At 37.0% G+C, this 22,627-nt stretch overlaps 2 protein-coding genes and 1 long non-coding RNA gene across 4 annotated transcripts in view; all 3 read left to right on the top strand.

Annotated features, from left to right (window-relative positions):
- The window catches only part of LOC107563973 (protein NLRC5-like), a 93,301-nt gene that overhangs the window by 9,116 nt on the left and 61,558 nt on the right, over nt 1-22,627 (top strand). Inside the window, 9 exon segments of the mRNA XM_016248938.1 lie at nt 2,985-3,158; nt 3,281-3,451; nt 3,588-3,758; nt 4,047-4,220; nt 5,607-5,777; nt 6,363-6,536; nt 6,858-7,031; nt 7,182-7,352; nt 9,594-9,767. Coding sequence (XP_016104424.1) covers nt 2,985-3,158; nt 3,281-3,451; nt 3,588-3,758; nt 4,047-4,220; nt 5,607-5,777; nt 6,363-6,536; nt 6,858-7,031; nt 7,182-7,352; nt 9,594-9,767 — 1,554 coding nt within the window.
- On the top strand, nt 10,575-11,526 carry LOC107563969 (uncharacterized). Its single transcript, XR_001606168.1, has 3 exons — nt 10,575-10,653; nt 10,810-10,974; nt 11,449-11,526. It is a non-coding gene; the product is annotated as an uncharacterized lncRNA (long non-coding RNA).
- The window catches only part of LOC107563963 (gastrula zinc finger protein XlCGF57.1-like), a 9,760-nt gene continuing 7,223 nt past the window's right edge, over nt 20,091-22,627 (top strand). Inside the window, exon 1 of one of the 2 annotated variants that reach the window (XM_016248933.1) lies at nt 20,091-20,199. The gene's annotated coding sequence lies outside the window, so the exon portion shown is untranslated. Of the gene's footprint in view, nt 20,200-20,521; nt 20,589-22,627 lie in introns of those variants that run through there. The other variant, XM_016248934.1, reaches the window with a different exon arrangement.

Here is a 22,627-nt window from a genome sequence, read left to right as displayed (position 1 = left end):
TCTCGCTGAGAGCAGTTCACATTCCTGGGCATCTCAATTTGGGAGCAGATATCCTGTCGAGGCAGGGGCCTAGGCCCGGGGAATGGATGCTTCACCCCGAGGTGGTGAAGCAGATATGGAGAGTGTTTGGCCAGGCTGAGGTGGACCTGTTGCGACTCATATGATATCGCACTGTCCCCTCTGGTTCTCTCTGTCTCATCCAGCTCCACTGGGGCTGGATGCTATGGTACAGATGTGGCTGAGGCTTCGTCTTTACGCCTTTCCACCGATTTTTCTGCTCCCGGGAGTTCTGGAGAGAGTGCGCCGGGACGGGGCCCGTCTGTTGTTAGTATCCCCATTCTGGCCGGGACGAGTTGGGTCTCAGGCCTGATTTCTCTCCTCGACGGCGCTCTATGGGAGATTCCCGTCAGGAGAGATCTCCTCTCACAGGCGGAGGGCACGCCCCCGCCAGGAGCTGTGGGTGTGGCCTCTGAGGAGGCACAACTCATAACTTCCGGTCTCTCAACCGAGGTTGTTGAGACTATCCTCCATCCAGAGCTCCCTTTATGAGGAAACTGTATTTCTGCGGAGACCGCCAGCCCGACCCAGCTAACTGCCTGATTGGTACAGTTCTGGAATTCCAGCAGGCCTGTTTATCCGCAGGGTTGACCCACTCCACCCTAGAGGTTTTTGTGGCGACCATTGCGGCCTACTCGGTGGCCTCTCGGTGGCCAGTCAGTGGGAAGACACCCTCTTCTTAGACCTTTCTTCTGCGGTGCGCTGAGGTTGAGGCCTCCGGCCAGAGAAGCTTATGCTAAGTGGTGGATCAGGATGCTATTCCATAGCCTCGAGTCCTCTGATCTCCCCTCTCCTTTGGGGGTCAAGAGTCACTCCTCCAGAAGTTGGCCTTCGGGACGGCGGCCGTCTACTTTAGCCACTCCGGGTTCTTCTGTTCTCTCGCCCTAGCTGTGCAGTCTTCCACACTAGGCAGAGATTTGAAAGTCTGGCGGCGTGGGAATTCTCGTTCCCCTAGTGTTTTCTGACACAGCTCGAGTTCCTGAAGAGGAATGTCTCAGGTTACGTATGTAACCCTGGTTCCTCGAGGGAACGAGACGCTGCGTCTCGGTGCCATACTTCCGGCATCCCTGTCAGCGCTTGCCTCATTCCTGAAGCTGACACTGGCTCCGCCGCACATGCTTTTATAGCTTCCTGGTCATGACGTCATCCGCCGTGACGTCCCGGCCGCATGTTCTTTTATAGCTTCGTGGTAGTGACTGCCCCCGCCTGTGACGTCCCGCTCAGCTATTGGACTGATTTCACATGTGATTCAGAGCGTAGTCACAGAAGGTGTTCCCCTAGCGTTTTCCGACGCAGCGTCTCGTTGCCACGAGGAACCAGGGTTACATACGTAACCTGAGACGTTTTCCTGCAACATCATAAGTTAAAGGTGCAGTGTGTAAATTTTAGCGGCATCTTGCAGTGAGGTTGCAAATTGCAACGGTCATGACGTCACCCGCCTGTGACGTCCCGCTCAGCTATTGGACTGATTTCACATGTGATTCAGAGCGTGGTCACAGAAGGTGTTCCCCTAGCGTTTTCCGACTCAGCGTCTCGTTGCCACGAGGAACCAGGGTTACATACGTAACCTGAGACGTTTTCCTGCAACATCATAAGTTAAAGGTGCAGTGTGTAAATTTTAGCGGCATCTTGCAGTGAGGTTGCAAATTGCAACCAACGGCTCAGTCCCCCGCTCACCCCTCCCTTTAGAGAAGCTACGGTGGCCGATACAGGACTAAGATGTCATAGTCTGAGACAGCCGAGAGTAGTTTCTTTACAAAGGTAAATCAAGGAATTATATTTACTTAATTATTCAATAAAACTATATTTTATTGCGAATATTATTGTTACTTGTTCATCATTGTGTCAGTGATTTATTCGAACGAACATCATAGTGACGAAACGCGCTCAGTTTGTCCTTTAAGGGCTACTGTACAAACATGGTTGCGACTTTCATGTAAGGGGACCCGCGGTGTATGTAGATATAAATTGCTCATTCTAAGTTAATAAAAACAAAACAGTTAATTGTGTAAGGTCTTTATACACATCTGAAAGCATAGTTATGTATATTATATTGCATTTCTGTCAATAGATCCTCCTAAATATTACACACTGCACCTTTTTTGAATTACTTCTGTGAGTCTCACTTGTGGAGTTTGTGCGTAAGGGTGCCCTCTGGTTTCTAGTATGAATAAAACAGACATTACATTACACATATTTACTCACTAATACTCATAACACCCTGTTTTGGGTAAAAATATGACAAATATAACTTCTCTCTAAAGAAATTTGAAATAAATATGTTAATCCATACATCTTTCTCCAGTGTAGGGAAGTGTATAGGAGTTATTTTTCCTCTCAGGGGATGCACAGGAATTCTTGACAAAAATTAAATTACTGTCACAGATTTTTTTTTTTACTTAATAATTAAAAATTTTATAACAAAGCCTTAGACTTTTCTAATTATTTATAGTTATAGAACCCCTGCATGTGACAGGTCACCCTGCAATTTTCTGTGAAATCTAAGGATGCTAATAATTATATAACCTTACATTGATATAGGAAAACAGTTTGCCCAAATTGTGCTGTCCGATAAACTAGCACAACAAACCTGCTGTTATTATTTATTTTACAAATGTGTTTCTTGTTCAATTTGGATTTTGTGTGCCATGTATGGAACAATAATTTCACATGCCCATTTAAATGATAAACTGCGCTTCTTGTGGTTGTTTTCAGAGATGGTAACAAATGTTTTATTCTTGTGCTGTAATTGTGTGGCCTGTGCTACAAAACTTTCATCCTCTGCAGCACCAGTGCTATGAAAAGTGAACATACAGCCCTATTCAGTCATGAGTTTCTGTTTGAAAATATATATATATTTTTTATTTAATTGATTTATTTTATAATTGATTATTTAGCTGAATGTTGTATTTTAATACCTGTTCTAGACTCTCTGAGTGTAATGTAACAGAAGAAGGTTATAAAGCTCTGGCTTCAGCTCTGAGATCAAACCTTTCACACCTGATAGAGCTGGATCTCACAGGAAATGATCCTGGACCATCAGGAGTAAAGCAGCTCAATGATTTACTACAGGATCCAAACTGTCAACTGAAGACACTGAGGTGAGACATGTAATTGATGCAGGCAATTTATTTGTAAAAATATTTAATTAATACGGTTTCTTAAAGTAAATTCAAGTTTATCTTTAAAATGTAATGAATCCTGCTTCATCATTCTTCTCCAGGTTTTTGAGTCCTGCTGCAGATGAAGCCTGTCAGTATGTGACTGGAATTGTGGGTAAAAACCCGTTACTTCTGAGAGAGCTGAATCTGAGTGAACGTGAACTAGGAGACACACGAGTGAATCAGATCTCTGCTCTACTGCAGGATAAACACTGTAAACTTAAAACACTTCAGTGAGTATTTTTTTATTTATAATGGTACATTTAAAGTATCTTAAATATATCATTATAATGAATACTCCTCAGTGATCACTGAATGTTGGCATCAAGTTCTTTGTGTTTGTAAATTCTCTCCTGTTCATAATTTTAGTCTGCGTAAGTGTGGTCTAACAGAGGAAAGCTGTTCAGCTCTCGCTACAGTCCTGAGATCAAACTCCAGTCTGAAAGAACTTGACATGAGCAACAATAATCTGCAGGATTCAGGAGTGAAGAAACTCCAGAATGGACTAGAAAATATAAACTGCACACTGGAAAAACTTGGGTATGTAAATTAAATGAAAATATTTTAATCGCAAAACATTATCTTTGGTTCAAATTTAAAATTACTCTAGTAGACCTAACAGAAAGGTAAGATTCTTCTTATGTCAGCACTTATGAATAGTTTTTTCTTCACTAACCTGAAGAGGTGCAAAAAAAGTTCTAAACTTGGCTTTTTAACAAAGCAATATGTATTTTAACAGTATTTTCAATAATAAAAAATGTTTTTTTCAATAATATTTATTATATAAAAATATTATTATTATTATTGTTACACACTTCTTTTCTGTAGACTTTCAGACTGCAGTATCACTGAAGAAGGTTATCTAGCTCTGGCTTCAGCTCTGAGATCAAACCCTTCACACCTGATAGAGCTGGATCTCACAGGACATGATCCTGGACCATTAGGAGTGAAGCAGCTCAATGATTTACTACAGGATCCAAACTATCAGCTGAAGACACTGAGGTGAGTGATATTAAAATAATGAAGTCCAATAATTTTGAACTAACTTTAAATAACTTTAGCTGAAAGATTATTAAAGTATTAGATCACTTCCAGAATAAAAATTTCCTGATAATATACTCACCCCTTGTCATCCAAGATATTCATATCTTTCTTTATTCAGTCGTAGAAGGTTATCTAGCTCTGGCTTCAGCTCTGAGATCAAACCCTTCACACCTGATAGAGCTGGATCTCACAGGACATGATCCTGGACCATTAGGAGTGAAGCAGCTCAATGATTTACTACAGGATCCAAACTATCAGCTGAAGACACTGAGGTGAGTGATATTAAAATAATGAAGTCCAATAATTTTGAACTAACTTTAAATAACTTTAGCTGAAAGATTATTAAAGTATTAGATCACTTCCAGAATAAAAATTTCCTGATAATATACTCACCCCTTGTCATCCAAGATATTCATATCTTTCTTTATTCAGTCGTAAAGAAATTAAGTTTTTTGAGGAAAACATTCCAGGATTTTTCTCCGTTTAGTGGACTTAAATGGTTCCTAACAATTTGAACTTTCAAATTGCAGTTTCAATGCAGCTTCAAAGGTCTCTAAGTGATCCCATCTGAGGAATAAGGGTCTTACTTAGCAAAACGATCGGTCATTTTCATAAAAAAATGTATATTTATATACTTTTTAACCACAAATGCTCATCTTGCACTAGCTCTGTGATGCGCATGCGCGTCGTCATATATTGCGTAATCAAGTCACGTGTGGTTAGTTCTTCGTCTGTGTACTTCGGTCCAGAAAGGTAGAGTAGGGTAATAAACTCCATCTAATTTTTTCCTCCAACTTCAAAATCGTGTGATATCGTTATTTTACCTTATTTTGTAAAGGGCGTCTGACTTTCTTTGCACACTCGCGCATGTCACGCGTGCGTGATTATGTAATGTGTGAGGTTGAGCTAGTGCAAGATGAGCAGTTTTGGTTAAAAAATTATATAAATTAGTTTTTTTTCTTAATATTATGATTGTTTTGCTAGATAAGACCCTTATTCCTCAGCTGGAATTGTATAGAGCCCTTTGAAACTGCATTGAAACTGCTGTTTGGAAGTTCAAACCATTGGGAACCATAAAAGTCCACTATATGGAGAAAAATTCTGGAATATTTTCTTTCAAAAGCCTTAATTTCTTTGCGACTGAAGTCAGAAAGACATGAACATTGTAGATGACACGGGGGAGAGTAAATTATCAGGACATTTTTATTGTGTAAGTGAACTAATCCTTTAAACCATGAAAAAGTTATTTTTAAAAGCTTTGAAATTATTAAAGGCTCTGTCACAAGCATTTGAAAACAAGTCATAATATGGCAGGTAATATCGATGTACTTCTCCTGTCTGCAGGTTTTTGGGTCCTGCTGCAGATGAAGCATGTCAGTATGTGACTGGAATTGTGGGTAAAAACCCGTTACTCCTGAGAGAACTGAATCTGAGTGAACATGAACTAGGAGACACACGAGTGAATCAGATCGCTGCTCTACTGCAGGATAAACACTGTACACTCAACACACTTCAGTGAGTATTGTTAATTTATTATTACATATTTAAAGTATCTTAAAGAAATCAGATGACTAAAACAAAATAATTCTCAGTACTCACTGAATGTTGGCATCAAGTACTTTGTGTTTATAAATTCTCTCTCTCATGTTTAATATTTTAGTCTGCGTAAGTGTGGTCTAACAGAGGAAAGATGTTCAGCTCTCGCTACAGTCCTGAGATCAAACTCCAGTCTGAAAGAACTTGACATGAGCAACAATAATCTGCAGGATTCAGGAGTGAAGAAACTCCAGAACGGATTAGAAGATACAAACTGCACGCTGCAGAAACTCAGGTGAGTGATTTAAATCATAGTGTTAAACCATATTTAATGCTAAAAAAATGAAAGAAATGGCAAATATTTTTCTTCTTTAGCAGTAATGTTTTATGTTTTTTTGTTGTTGTTGTTGTTTGTTTGTTTGTTTTGAATCTAACGTTTAATTCACCTTCTTTGCCTTACCTTTTTTTTTTTTTACAATTTAAAATAATTTCTCAACACAATGTTAAGTTTTTACGTGTTTCAATTGTATTATGTAAGATATTTTATTTTGAACTTTTCTGTAGACTCTCTAACTGCAGTATCACAGAAGAAGGTTATAAAGCTCTGGCTTCAGCTCTGAGATCAAACCCTTCACACCTGATAGAGCTGGATCTCACAGGAAATGATCCTGGACAATCAGGAGTGAAGCAGCTCAATGATTTACTACAGGATGGACATTATCAATTGAAGACAATCAGGTGATTAAAATGTCACATTTTTTGAACTTATTGAAAGACATGAAGTCCACTGTATGAAGCTAGGTAAAGGGCCAAATGGTCTACTGTGATGACAGGAAGAGGAATTTACAAACTCTCAATAATAAGAATTTCAACACAATCATACCACTGAATTTCATTTCCAATACAAGTTTCATGACAAAATAATAATTGCTTCAATAATTTGAAAATAAGTACATCCTACTGTAGAAATGCACAATACATAAAATTAAGATGAAATTATATTAAAAAAACATAATCAAAATATAATAATAATAATTAATAAAAATATAATTCCTTTAGGTTTCTGAAAAGTGCTGCTGCACTCGAAGCGTGTAAGTATCTCACTAAAGTTCTGGGTAAAAGTCCATTATTACTGAAAGAACTGGATCTGAGTGACGATAAAATTGGAGATCTGGATGGAGAGAAACTCTCTGCTCTTTTAATGGACTCTCATAGTAAAGTGGAGAAAATGAAGTGAGTGAACATGATTTTATACATTATATCTTCTGTTTATTCAGTGTAAAAAAAACTGTTGGCCACATGTGTGAGCAGATATGAAGAGCTGTTGATCTGTTGTGTGTTGAATATGTGCTGAATAATAAATAATGCTGATTTTGTGTTCAGGCTGAATAATTGTAAGCGGACAGAGAAAAGCTGTTCAGTTCTAGCTACTGTTCTCTCCTCCAAAACCATCCTGAAAGAGATGAACCTGAACAACAGCCGTCTGCTGGACTCAGGAGTCAAAGAGATCTGTGAGGGACTGAAGAATCCTGTGTGTGAACTGAAGATACTCAAGTTAGTACATTTCACCATCAGATACACTCAACTCCAGCAATCACTGGAATATTATATATTCATTCAGTCTGCTCAAAAATACTTTGCATTGTGATTATGTCTTTAACTCTAGTGTGATTTAGTCCATTTATGATTCAGACTATTGTGCAGTTATTAATTTGATCCACAGTGTTAATTTAATTAACGTTTTTATTTTCTGTAGACTCTCTAACTGCAGTATCAGTGAAGAAGGTTATAAAGCTCTGGCTTCAGCTCTGAAATCAAACCTTTCACACCTGATAGAGCTGGATCTCACAGGAAATGATCCTGGACAATCAGGAGTGAAGCAGCTCGATGATTTACTACAGGATCCAAACTGTCAGCTGAAGACACTGAGGTGAGTGTTCTTGATATAATAAAGTGTAATAGAACTAATAGAACTAAAACTAGTAGTAATGTCAGTTGTCAAGATGATTAGTAATTGATTTTCAATAAAATTAGCTATTATTTGACAGCTTAATTGTTTATGCCACTAATGTTAAAAATTGAAAAATAAAGAAAAATAGAAATTTGCAGCAACATAGTATGCATGGGAACAAGACGGATGTTGCGGCGCAGTTCTTTATTTTCCCCCTGATCTTGCGCACTATGAGATCCATGTTGTCCCCAGACACTTAAAGATGCACAGAGAGCACCCACCTCGAGTGATGCCAACTTAGCAATTTTGTTGGTCGATTTTGCAACTTTTCAGATGATCCTAGCAACTTTTTTTCCCAAAAAGCACTAGCAACAAATTTAGCAGCTTTTGAAAAGTTGCTATATCAAATTCTATAATGCATGCATTGTCACCCTAAATGGCATGATTTTCACTCCAATTTTCTCTGTCACACACTCAGTCACAAGACATGGACACGTTCTGACTGAAAGAGTGCATTGTGTATGAAATCATCTGCGGTGGCAGCTCAGCTGACTTCAACTGCAATAACATGCGTTCGAGACAAACTTATTTTGAAATCACTTATGATTGTTACTCATTCGTTTTCTGTTTCTCAAGAAATCGTTTTAAGACTGCAATGGCCGGCTTATCATTTAAATGATCATTTTTATCATTAAAACTGGTTTTGTCAAAATGTTGATCATACGAAAACCTTTGAAATTATTACTGGCCCTTTCACATACTTTCACTAAAGTCATTATATGGCAGGTAATGTCAGTGTACTTCTCCTGTCTGCAGGTTTTTGGGTCCTGCTGCAGATGAAGCATGTCAGTATGTGACTGGAATTGTGGGTAAAAACCCATTACTCCTGAGAGAACTGAATCTGAGTGAACGCAAACTCGGAGACTCAAATGTTAATCGACTCGCTGCTCTACTGCAGGATAAACACTGTAAACTCAACACACTGATGTGAGTATTTTGTTTACTATGGCATATTTAAGCGGCCATACTGGGACGTTTTGACTTCTCTTTTCTATAGTGGAAGGAAGTCGAGACGCGTCATCCATCTTTTTATTTTTTTACAGTTTATAGGTGTGTTCCAATTCGCATACTTATGCACTATTCCACTACTCGCACTACTCATGTTAACTCTAAAAATTCCAAAAAGAATAAGTGCACTTTAAATACTCAGATGATGCACTTAATTAACCAATAAAATGAAGTGTGTAGTGTTGGACGCTTTATGCACTCAACCATCGCAGCTTTAATTATGTAGTGGAGGTGGAGGGGCAGCAGACTCCAATGATGACAAAATACCCTTATATTATAATTCATACACTACACGGTTGAGTGGATAGTGCATAACTATGGATTACTTTGGTTAACTTTGGAAATGCAATAGGTTACAGATTACAAGTTATCTTTTTTTTTTAATGTAGGAAGTAGGGTAACTATTTCAATTACTTTATTAATATAACTGATTACATTTGGTTACGTTTAGATTACTTTTTTATATTTCTAATGAATGTTTTCAAATGTTAACTGTGTGAGTAATCCCAACAATAATGTTAATCTAAATCTTTATTATTATAGTTGTGGTGTGAACTCTGCTATTCTTTTAAATTTAAAATGATATTTAGAACTTCATCTTTATGCATATAGTTATCGTTCTTGTTGTGAACGGGCCTTAATGTTTCTGCCAGATATGAAGTATATTTTTCTTCTCTGATCAAAAGAGAAAATAAATAAAATGCATTTAAACTTTTGGTATAAAATTATCTTATGTGTAATGAATTTGATTACTTTTTAAAATATGTTTTCTGTAGGCTTTCAGACTGCAGTATCACTGAAGAAGGTTATAAAGCTCTGGCTTCAGCTCTGAGATCAAACCCTTCACACCTGATAGAGCTGGATCTCACAGGAAATGATCCTGGACAATCAGGAGTGAAGCAGCTCAATGATTTACTACAGGATCCAAACTGTCAGCTGAAGACACTGAGGTGAGTGATTTTAACGTATGTTTTAAGTTTAATAATTGCAAACTGAATTGAATCCTGCGTCATCTTTTTTTCTGCAGGTTTTTGGGTCCTGCTGCAGATGAAGCATGTCAGTATGTGACTGGAATTGTGGGTAAAAACCCGTTACTCCTGAGAGAACTGAATCTGAGTGAACATGAACTAGGAGACACAAACATGAAGCAGCTCGCTGCTCTACTGCAGGATAAACACTGTACACTCAACACACTGACGTGAGTATTTTACATGCTCTGAAATGTTAAATTGCTTTTAATAGTAATGTTACAGTAGTTGATAATACTATTTTCTCTTTTGCCTGAATTAGAGACACAATAAAATTATGTATTAAAATTGTATTGCTTTCTACCCAGAGCTCTGTGGATCAAACTTTTTAGTTGGCTAAACAAATCAATAATGTATTTTCAGTCAAGTCAACAATTATTTCAGCTACTGTAGAGGGAGTTGAAATAATCTTTTTATTTTTCAATAATATAATAATTCTAAAAAATAATAATTCTACAGTTTGTAGAATTACAGTAGAATATTCTGAAAAATAAATTTTTTGATGCTGAATTCTGAGCTGCATTTACTTACGAAGTGCTTTTCAAATGGCAAACTACTGTCATGCGACCCACACTTTTAACTTTATTGGGTCATCATAGATGTGATTCATTGTCTTCTCTCTCTCTGTCTTCAGTCTGTGTAGATGCAGTATTACAGAGAAACAGTGTCTCATCCTGACTTCAGCTCTGAAAACAAACCCATCACACCTGACAGAACTGGACCTGAGTGAGAATAAACTACAAAACAGAGGAGTGAAGATCTTATGTGACGTAGTGAAGGACTCAGACTGTAAACTGGAGAGATTGAGGTCAGGAACATTCATGAGTTCACATATTTGTGAAAAGGTCTTCACATTATTTGTGCGTTTTTGTGATATGGTGAAATAAAATGATCTCTCTTCTTTTGTCTATTGTTGTTATGAAGTTAGCTTCTGTCTTATTTTCTGCTCTCTTTCTCAATGTAGGTTAAGATACTGTGATATGACAGATGAAGGTTGTTCTGCTGTAACTTCAGCTTTGCAACCAAACCCATCAAACCTGAGAGAGCTGGACCTCAGTGGAAATCAACTAGGAGTTGAAAACCTTGGTGTTCTGCTGAAGAACCCAGAATTCAAACTGGAAATACTAGCGTTAGTACCAGTTTACTGTTTAGGTGTATTTGCACTGCACATTCTGGAATTTCCTCAATGATCATACATTATATTAGGTGTTTAACACTCCTAATGCATGCATTTTCAATGTATGTTTCTTTTCAATATATGTTGAATAAAAACTGTGTATCCTCCAAAATGTTGTACAAAAACAGAAATGGTGAGACCTTAAAATATCAGGAGTGTAAAACATTCTCATTCTCCCCACACACTCCTACACAGACAGAGAGAAAATAAAATGAATGGCAATCTCTGACTGTTAGCGTTACTGCAAAAATTATACTGCAAAAAATGTTGGCAAAAAAATAGAGGTATAATATCTGAATAAATATCCAAAGTATAACGTCTAAGCATAAAATCTAAAATTTTTACACATCAAATTAGACTGTGAATTAAACTAAAAGTCTGTAGCTCTTCAATAAGATCATTTCACTTTTTTCTTTTTATCTTCAGTCTGTGTGGATGCAGTATTACAGAGAAACAGTGTCTCAGTCTAAGTTCAGCTCTGCGTTCAAACCTTTCACACCTGAGAGAGCTGGACCTCAGTGACAAATCAATAATGTATTTTCAGTCAAGTCAACAATTATTTCAGCTACTGTAGAGGGAGTTGAAATAATCTTTTTATTTTTCAATAATATAATAATTCTAAAAAATAATAATTCTACAGTTTGTAGAATTACAGTAGAATATTCTGAAAAATAAATTTTATGATGCTGAATTCTGAGCTGCATTTACTTACGAAGTGCTTTTCAAATGGCAAACTACTGTCATGCGACCCACACTTTTAACTTTATTGGGTCATCATAGATGTGATTCATTGTCTTCTCTCTCTCTGTCTTCAGTCTGTGTAGATGCAGTATTACAGAGAAACAGTGTCTCATCCTGACTTCAGCTCTGAAAACAAACCCATCACACCTGACAGAACTGGACCTGAGTGAGAATAAACTACAAAACAGAGGAGTGAAGATCTTATGTGACGTAGTGAAGGACTCAGACTGTAAACTGGAGAGATTGAGGTCAGGAACATTCATGAGTTCACATATTTGTGAAAAGGTCTTCACATTATTTGTGCGTTTTTGTGATATGGTGAAATAAAATGATCTCTCTTCTTTTGTCTATTGTTGTTATGAAGTTAGCTTCTGTCTTATTTTCTGCTCTCTTTCTCAATGTAGGTTAAGATACTGTGATATGACAGATGAAGGTTGTTCTGCTGTAACTTCAGCTTTGCAACCAAACCCATCAAACCTGAGAGAGCTGGACCTCAGTGGAAATCAACTAGGAGTTGAAAACCTTGGTGTTCTGCTGAAGAACCCAGAATTCAAACTGGAAATACTAGCGTTAGTACCAGTTTACTGTTTAGGTGTATTTGCACTGCACATTCTGGAATTTCCTCAATGATCATACATTATATTAGGTGTTTAACACTCCTAATGCATGCATTTTCAATGTATGTTTCTTTTCAATATATGTTGAATAAAAACTGTGTAAACAGAAATGGTGAGACCTTAAAATATCAGGAGTGTAAAACATTCTCATTCTCCCCACACACTCCTACACAGACAGAGAGAAAATAAAATGAATGGCAATCTCTGACTGTTAGCGTTACTGCAAAAATTATACTGCAAAAAATGTTGGCAAAAAAATAGAGGTATAATATCTGAATAAATATCCAAAGTATAACGTCTAAGCATAAAATCTAAAATTTTTACACATCAAATTAGACTGTGAATTAAACTAAAAGTCTGTAGCTCTTCAATAAGATCATTTCACTTTTTTCTTTTTATCTTCAGTCTGTGTGGATGCAGTATTACAGAGAAACAGTGTCTCAGTCTAAGTTCAGCTCTGCGTTCAAACCTTTCACACCTGAGAGAGCTGGACCTCAGTGAAAATGAACTAAAAAACACAGGAGTGAATCACTTATGTGACGTACTGAAGGATTCACACTGTAAACTGGAGAGATTGAGGTGAGGAACATTCACATGCATGAAAGAAACAATTGTTTTTGTGTTTGACTAAGACAGAATGAAATTTTTTTGTTTTTTGATCATATTTCTCCCAATGTAGGTTAGGATGCTGTGATGTGACAGATGAAGGTTGTTCTGCTGTGACGTCAGCTCTGAAATCAAACCCATCACACCTGAGAGAACTGAACCTGAGCGGAAATCAACTAGGAGATTCTGGAGTGAAACACCTCTGTGATCTACTCAGGAACCCACAGTGCAAGCTGGAGAAACTAGAGTTAGTAACATTATACTGTACAGCAGTTACAGCATGATGAAAGTGTATTATGCTGTTAGCTAATGGCTTGATGATTCAGTGTGTGTGTGTGTTTCAGTAGCAAGAACTTTAAACTCTGAAACTTTGTCACTAAAATTTGTTTAAAATGGTTTCATATGCTAAAATAGAAGAAGTGGCAATAGACTAAAACAGTCTAACATGAATGACATTAGATTATTTTGGCAGAGTTACATGGTTTTTCAGCACTAATAGAACTTTTGACTGCATCTACTTTTATTAAGCAACATTTGTTGATGGTAAACTATGCTCAACCAAATTTGATTCATGTACCAAATTTCCTTGTAAATTTTTTAATTGTTATATAGTTGATCCTGTATCTTAATTTACATGAATAATGTATAGTTGTTGTTTTTTGTCTAAGTGAAGATGGTTCCAGAGATGCTAGTATCATCAAATCCAACTTATCCTGTATTGGCTTATGATTATACAATTACGTTTTTCAGATTGTTGCTGTTGTGTCAGTGACTGTATGGCATTTATTCATTATGTATTTAACTCACACATGAACTGAACATTGATGTGATTCATTGTCTTTTCTCTTTCTGTCTTCAGTCTGTGTGGATGCAGTATTACAGAGAAACAGTGTCTCATCCTGATTCTAGGTCTGTGTTCAAACCCATCACACCTGAGAGAACTGGACCTCAGTGAGAATCAAATGAAAAACACAGGAGTGAATCACTTATGTGACGTACTGAAGGATTCACACTGTAAACTGGAGAGATTGAGGTTAATAACATTCACATACAAGAATCCAAATGCTCAAAATCACTTAACAGGTTTAACCTGACGTTTTAAGGCCCTGATATACTTGAAGTAAAACTTAAGAACATATGGATATGACGTCATTTCAGATGAGTTTGTTGAATTCACCTTACTCTGTTTTCCATGAAGATGATATGCCGTAATGGAATAAGAGGTTTGTTTTTCTCATTTCCCCTGTTTTAGGTTAAGATACTGTGATATAACAGATGAAGGATGTTCTGCTCTGACTTCAGCTCTGAGATCAAACCCATCACACCTGAGAGAACTGGATCTTAGTGGGAATAAAGTAAAAAACAAAGGAGTGAAGCACTTATGTGACGTACTGAAGAATTTAGACTGTAAACTGGAGAGATTGAGGTAAGAAGCTTTTGTTCATTAGAGGTGCTCCTGGAGGCCAACATTTTGCAGAGTTTAGCTCCAACCTGCTCCAACACACCTGCCTGCTGTAATCTTGAAGATATTTGATTATCTCCTTCAGGTGTGTTTAATTAAAGTTGAAACCAAAATGTCCAACTAAAGGACATAGTGGTCCTCCAGGAGCAGGATTGGACAAACCTGATCTACAAGAATCAAAATACTTAGTTATGTAAATATCTACATACACTCAATATCACTTAAATATTTCACATTTTATTTCAGGACACATAGTGATGTTTTTTTTTTCCTCTGCATGACATGAATTTTGAGAACATAAAATTATCTTTTTTTTAATGCAGTGATGAGATGGTAATTTGGTCCTTGAATGACATGATGTAATTTTTTTTAAAGGGACAAGTAACATTTCAAGGAATGAAAATGGCAAACAATCATATTTTTGGCAGAATGTAATAGAAAACTAGAACTAAGTCCTGTTAAGGTGTTTCAGAGAGAAATCATTATTTTAAAAGCAGTACAAGTCATTAGTCTGTAAATGGTTTTGTTGTGATAATTTGTCTTGAAATTCAAAAAGCCAAGATCTCCCCCAAAAAAGATTAAAATTTTTTTAGAGCAGGTTACTTATTATTGTAGTGAAATCTTGAGACACTCAGCAGATTAGATTCCCATTTAAATAATTGATTTCACTTCTGAAATTTTGTTGAACAAAGATGATTTAAAACTCTGGGTTAAAGTGAAAGTCTCTTTCTCTGTCTTTTTCTAGCCTAAGTGACTGTGGCATTACGGATGTTGCATGTTTGGCTCAGCCTTTGGCTAAGACGAAAGCTTTGCATTTTTTAAAAGAACTTGATCTGAAAAAGAATAAAATAGGAAACTCAAGGAAGCAGCTCAGTAAAGCGCTTAAAGACTCCAACTGTAACCTGAGGCGAGTAAACATCTTTTGTCGTGTCATATTAACATGATAACTAATAAGATTACAGACGTTTAATATTAGTGTGATCTGTTACACTTCTTGTTATTCAAAAAAAAAGTAATTGAAACTCTGTAATATTCAACTTATTACAGCCAACACTGTTTATTTTCTCTTTTGATTTCTCCCTAACAGCCTAGACAGTGAACAGCACCTGTTCAGAGCTGGTCTAAATCATGTTGGTGGATGGTTTTACATTGTGAAATCAACAGGACTGGACCAGACACCATCGGATGAGGGACCACAAAAATGAAAATATGTATTTGTATGGCTTTTAGAATGGGAACAACAATTCATAAATATAAACTATTCAAAACCAACAGCTAAACCTACAGCATTTAACAAATGCAAAATGTATTGTAGTAGATTTAATGTGTTACTATTTAAATAATTCCTAATGCATAATGGTGGAACAAATTACAAATGAAATATAGCAGCATTACAAAGCAAAGAGAAATAGAACAAAAGGGCTAAATATATATATATATATATATATATATATATTTAAAAATATATATATATATATGACATACATGTTTTTATTAATTAGTTCATTCTTGACAGCGTATTGTTTTGAGTGCGTTTGCATTTTAATTGTGTATTTTGTGCTTGTTTTATTAAGCTGTAAATATCTACATGTCTGTTTTATTAATGTCAGCGTGCCCATGCTTCTTTTAATTACTTGAATTTTAGTCACATGGATTCAAGGACTGGAAAATGGGAAAACAAAGTAGGTCCTACTAAAGTTTGTTAGAGAATCGTGGTGCTATTACAGAAATGGACCTTTATGCACTGCCAAAGCCAGAATGGAAGCGCTACTTGGAAAAGTAGCATGAGCGGATCAAATATAGCCTTTTGTGATCCACAATATAGCCTATTAGACAAACATCAACTCTTGGTGAGTTTTCATTAGCGCTTGATCATACGTGAGTGTTGAGTGTCACAGATATAGTTTTTAAGAGTATGAAGATGTTTTAAGAGACTTTAATCACTCTTAAAAGTCTGAGAGATGTCTTTTAATTATGGTCATTTGCGTGATCCTCTGCCCATCTTGACTTCTGAGAGACACTGCTACTCTGAGAGGCTCTTTTTATACCCAATCATGTTGCCAGTTGACCTAATAAGTTGCAAATTGGTCTTCCAGCTGTTCCTTATATGTACATTTAACTTTTCCGGCCTCTTATTGCTACCTGTCCCAACTTTTTTGGAATGTGTAGCTCTCATGAAATCCAAAATGAGCCAATATTTGGCATGACATTTCAAAATGTCTCACTTTCAACATTTGTTATGTTATCTATATTCTATTGTGAATAAAATATAAGTTTATGAGATTTGTAAATTATTCCATTCCTTTTTTACTCACAATTTGTACAGTGTCCCAACTTTTTTGGAATTGGGTTTGTATATGTATATACATATAAGCTCAATATCATAGAGCCTAGCGATATCATCTTTGACTCAACTGATTCGTTCAAAACATGGAATCAATCAGCAATGAATCCGTCTAAAATGTAAGTGACCTAATATTATTGTATTTGCTTATTGAATTGTTTATAGAACGATTAAACAGTCACAATGGTGAAAACATTGTGTGATGTTGCCTAACTAACTGTAACAATTTAAACCCTGGTCATTTGTGTTTGTTATGTTTTTAATGTCTTGTGTGTACAATAAACAAAACAACTGTGGACAACACCTCTCTATTATTATGTGCTTTATAAATGAACTGGAACTGGAAATAGATTGTGATTGTGCGCAGGCAGCCCTTCACGGTGAACCCTTGAGAAGCATGGTGCAATTTAGCTTAGTGTCAGGGAAGAGCACATTCAGTGCTTGACTCAGGGCAAATATTGTTATTTAGTGCAAATGAGCTCCATCTACGTCAGTGATTGAATTTGCATTTTAATTCAGCATGTCTGCCATTTTTGTTCGGTTTCAGATTCAGAGATTCAGTCAGTCAGGACATCTGAAAACACATCAGGAGATCCACACTGGAGAGAAGCAGCACACATGCTCAGTGTGGGAAGAGTTTTCACATATGTAAATGGTCTTCTCATTTTTGGGAAAGATGATGCTACAGTAGATTAAAGAAGCAGTACAAGTCGACCAGCATGTTGTGAACAGAGCCCAACCTCTTTCCAATCCTCTTACTTCAGCCATAAAAGCCAGAGATGCTGTCATTGTGGCACTCTGCCTAGTTTCAAATAAAGGGACAGCTGTGGAGACAGCACAAACTAGATATTCTCAACAGAAGAAATTCCTTCAGCATTGTCAGTTTAGGCAGTTAACCCAAGATGAATGGGTGCGAAAACGAGTACATCTCATGGAAATTTGTGAGGAGAGGAAAACATGGTCATACCCTAACTAAAATAAATTTTTTCAAACTGGTTGAGTGACGATCTGAGTGAAGTGAATACAGACCCGTAATTGTCTGAAGACCTGTGAAAAGATATATGAGAGGGCTAATTTATAACACTGTTAATTGTTAAAATGAATTTTATTAATACAGGCATGCACGTTGGTTGGCATCAGAGATGTGGATCTTAAACTTGCATTTCTTTAGAAGTGACTTTGTATGCATGTTAAAGCTCATTTCATCAGTGTCAACAGTTGAGTGAGGCAAACTACACCATCACCATAAATCTCTTCATTATATTCTGATAAACCATGTAAAAACAACCTAAAACTAAAAGAGCAATGAACAAAAGCTCTACCACTTTGACGAACTATTTTTTGCGTTTGCTTGCGGTTTAGATTTCTCCTAAGAAACTTTTGCGCTCCCTCTATTCGTTTTTTTGTTCACTTGCAGATCTATTACAAGTGAATGCACAGTTTCTCAGGGAACATGCTTATACCAAAAAATAAAAAAGCATTGTCCAAAGTTGTCAACTGAACAAAGTTTATCTTCAGGACCAGCGGTTTCAACTTTCATCCATAAGTTTGTTACAGAGTTGGTCTTTGCTCTTTCATACTAGAAGGCCTATACGGTGGACATTCAGGTTGACGTCAGAGTTCTGTTTGTTTGAATAATGTTAATGCTGCTTTCTGAACTCAGGTTTGCACCGTAGGACCGAAGCTGAGAGCATAAGTAAGATATGGTCTGAATTTGTTTACAATGTGTGGTGGAGGAGAACAAAGTCTGCAACAGATTGTTAGAAAACACTCTCTGTCTTTTGATGCCGTACCCCTCCTTTCTCACTCTTTCTCTCTCCTTCTCTGAATCACCCCTCCTCTATCTGTTCTCTCTCTCTCTTGTATGGTGTTTGAATGTCTCTTACTCAATATTCAAGGTAAAGGAGTTTGTGCTGATTTAGAAGGGGGGTTCAGACTCTGTCGCCAGGAAGTCTATTCCTTATATGGATATGTTTTTCTGTATATGTGGCAATTTTATACAAAACACATGTTCTTGGGAAAAACATCCTGTATGGGTATGTCCCCCTATCCTCATTGGTTAAGAGGGTGAAAACTCCCCTCGACATGCCTATATAAGATCTGTATTTCTGTGAATAAATTGAAGTATTTGAGAATACATTTGAATGTGTGTTTTCTTGCTTCCCGGCCGTATTTATTTATACACTTGGAGAGACTGAGAAGATTTCACGGTGGCAAAGAGATATCGAGGGACCAAATTGTTATTTTTATTAACACAGATGTTGGGTGCATCTTAAATTGAAGACTGCATATCGACTGTAGGTTGCCACATCATAAACCTCCATCAAAGGACATCTCAATTTGAAGGTTGCTTAGTAGGCAGTCTTCATTTTGCATTCTTAATTCAGCCTGTTTTAAAGGATGCATCAGGTGTATCTTTCTTGTCTTTCAATCCACAATTCACAACAACAACAAAAAAAGCTGAAAATGATTTGACACAGCTTATTCAGCTTCATTATATTATGCAAGACCAAAAATAAATAAATTAATTAATTAATTAATAAAATTGGCATGAAGTAAATGAATCACATAATGCTAAACTGCTTAATGTAAACAACTAGTAGACCATTGGTTGTCATTACCTGTACACTGCATTAACAGAAAGATTCAGTTCATGTAAAACATTTCAATATAAAGTGTCTTCAAATGATAATTTAAGTAGCCTATTCCCGCTCCCTGACCGCGGGGCAATTTGAAGGTTGCTTAGTAGGCAGTCTTCATTTTGCATTCTTAATTCAGCCTGTTTTAAAGGATGCATCAGGTGTATCTTTCTTGTCTTTCAATCACATTTCAAAAAAAAAAAAAAAAAAAGCTGAAAATGATTTGACACTTAGCTTATTCAGTTTCATTATATTATGCAACACCAAAAATAAATAAATTAATTAATTAATAAAATTGGCATGAAGTAAATGAATCACATAATGCTAAACTGCTTAAACAACTAGTAGACCATTGGTTGTCATTACCTGTACACTGCATTAACAGAAAGATACAGTTCATGTAAAACATTTCAATATAAAGTGTCTTCAAATTATAATTTAAGTAGCCTATTCCCGCTCCCTGACCGCGGGGGAGAAAACATTTACAACGTAGACATTCGCACTTACTAGACACTAGAACGTCTTATTCTAGCGTTTAATGCTGAGCAGGACTTTAGCCTTGAAGAAGGACTGGTATAGGAAGAACATGTCATCACGAGCTTTCAGTTTGACAAGCACCCATACTATTTTTCTCTCTGTTGGTGGCGGTAATGCACCTGCAACCGCGAATGAACAGAAGAAGAAGAAGAAGCAGAAGAAGAAGAAGAAGAAGAAACAGTCTCCACGCACTGTGCCCTTATTCACTCTCTTAGCGGTGAACCTTCTGAGGTGAGAAGAGCTTTTATTTATACAATCATAAAAACACAATTTGAGTAACATTTTCGAAGCCATTTGTGTAGTGTTTTCTTCGGATATAGCGCCATTCGTGGGTCTTTTCTGGCGTCTGCTGACTATATAAACATAGACGTCTTATTCTAGCGTTTAATGCTGAGCAGGACTTTAGCCTTGAAGAAGGACTGGTATAGGAAGAACATGTCATCACGAGCTTTCAGTTTGACAAGCACCCATACTATTTTTCTCTCTGTTGGTGGCGGTAATGCACCTGCAAACGCGAATGAACAGAAGAAGAAGAAGAAGCAGAAGAAGAAGCAGAAGAAGAAGAAACAGTCTCCACGCACTGTGCCCTTATTCACTTACTTAGCGGTGAACTTTCTGAGGTGAGGAGAGCTTTTATTTATACAATCATAAAAACACAATTTGAGTAACATTTTCGAAGCCATTTGTGTAGTGTTTTCTTCGGATATAGCGCCATTTTTAATTAAAAAAGATTTAGCTAAATAAATTAGCCTAAATGTTCAAGATATTAAGTCAGAGTTATGGCACTATTAGTCTCACGTAGCCAAACCTACAGACTGACGGCAGAAGGTCTGGGAACCATGGCCACTTTGAATGGCCAATGACTGCCCAAGAGGCCATATGACTGACAGATAAGCAACCAATCATGACTCGTTTTATGCCGTCAATAGCAGACCAGTGTTTTAAACTCGTATTTTAAACGACGTATTTTAAAGAATCTATGCTGTAAATTTTACATGTTTCACGTACAGGGATTTTCCTGCATAGAGAAATGTGAAGCGGTCGTCTCTGTCAAATTTTGTCCTGCTTCTGGCTGTCGACAAACTCAAACAGACAGTCGTGTGTAGTTTCACTTCACAGCATCCATTAGGGCTGCACGATTAATCAAATGCGATTGTCATGTGCATCTTGTCAGTAAAGCCAGTTCTGTGATCAGTAGTAAATCTCCATCATGTGCTTTCAGATGGAGCAACTTTTACAACACAGAGCCGTAGTTCACTGACAAGCTATTAGGGCTGCATGATAAATCGAAATGTAATCGCAATCGAGATTAGGCAAAAGCTGTGATTGTCATGCGCATCTTGTCAGTGAAGTACAGTTCTGTGATCAGTAGTAAATCTCGATCCGAAGGCCAGAAGGTGCTCTCGTGCTGAAACTCCAAATACACCCCGCAGAAGGAATCGAGGAAATGTAGCTGAATAAACAGAAGTTTTAACTGCTTTCATTGATTCAATATGACTAATGAACAAACGACTTCAACAATATATGGTTTATCTAAGTTTGTCTTATTATAATGTTCATTATAATAAAGTATATAGTAATGCAATGCTAATCGACATAACACTCGACTGACGTTATGAGTGAGATTGGAGTAAAAACGTGATTAAATGTGATATTTTCACTGGTCAGATGGAGCAGCATTTACTATACAGACAGCTGTAGTTCACTGAGAAGCTACACAAACAGCTTTCATAATCGCAGATCGATTTCTTCGATTTCATAATCGCACGATTAAATCGTCTGCTTTTTTTTTTGTCAGTGAACTACGGCTCTGTGTAATAAATGTTGCTCCATCTTAAAGCAGGTGATGGAAATTTACTACTAATCACAGAACCAGCTTTACTGACAAGATGTGCATGACAATCATTTATAAAAGCGATTTATAAAAGATGTTTGCGTAGCTTGTCAGTGAACTACGGCTCTGTGTAGTAAATGCTACTCCATCTGAAAGCAGTGAAAATACCACATTTATTAACATGTTTTTACTCCAAACTCACTCATAACGTCAATCGAGTGTTTGAAATAAACCCCTCTGTGAGATGATGTGGCTTCTTACACAGAATAAGGCATGCATATTTCATAGTATTCTAAGCACTGTAGGGCTGCACGATATATCGTTCAGCATCGATATTGTGATATGCGCATCCGCCATAGTCACATGTGCAATGTTTAGTATACTGATCGTTATATTTATACTGATTGTTTTCTTTGAACATACAGACATATGTCTACACCGGACGTGACACGCCCAGTGCTGCAACAGCTAAAGTCTGTCTACACTAGTTCTTCATAAAACTTGGCAGCAGTTTACTGTCGGGGATTTCTCGTGTCGTGCCACGCCGCATCTAGTGTAGACAGCATTATAATGGGTTCTATAGTATTTTGTTGCTTCGCGCTGCGCTGCTCGTGTCTGGTTTACGCAGATGCAGCACACAAACACCGAATGCCGTTCACTTCCGCGTCTATTTGTGCCTGAAATGACACATACGCACAGAACTATGTCAAAATGCATGTCTCTGCAAGTATCCTTGTAAACACAGTTGCTTATGGTTTAGGTAAAGGTAAACAGTGACAAAGAAAATGGATGTGTAACAGTATATTGGTTCACAGCAGTTTAATG

The sequence above is a fragment of the Sinocyclocheilus grahami genome, unplaced genomic scaffold (genome assembly GCF_001515645.1).
Source record: "Sinocyclocheilus grahami isolate Dianchi unplaced genomic scaffold, SAMN03320097.WGS_v1.1 scaffold900.1, whole genome shotgun sequence".
NCBI lineage: Eukaryota > Metazoa > Chordata > Actinopteri > Cypriniformes > Cyprinidae > Sinocyclocheilus > Sinocyclocheilus grahami.
Note: the sequence above shows the minus strand (reverse complement) of the source record. Positions and strands in the feature narration are given on the sequence as shown.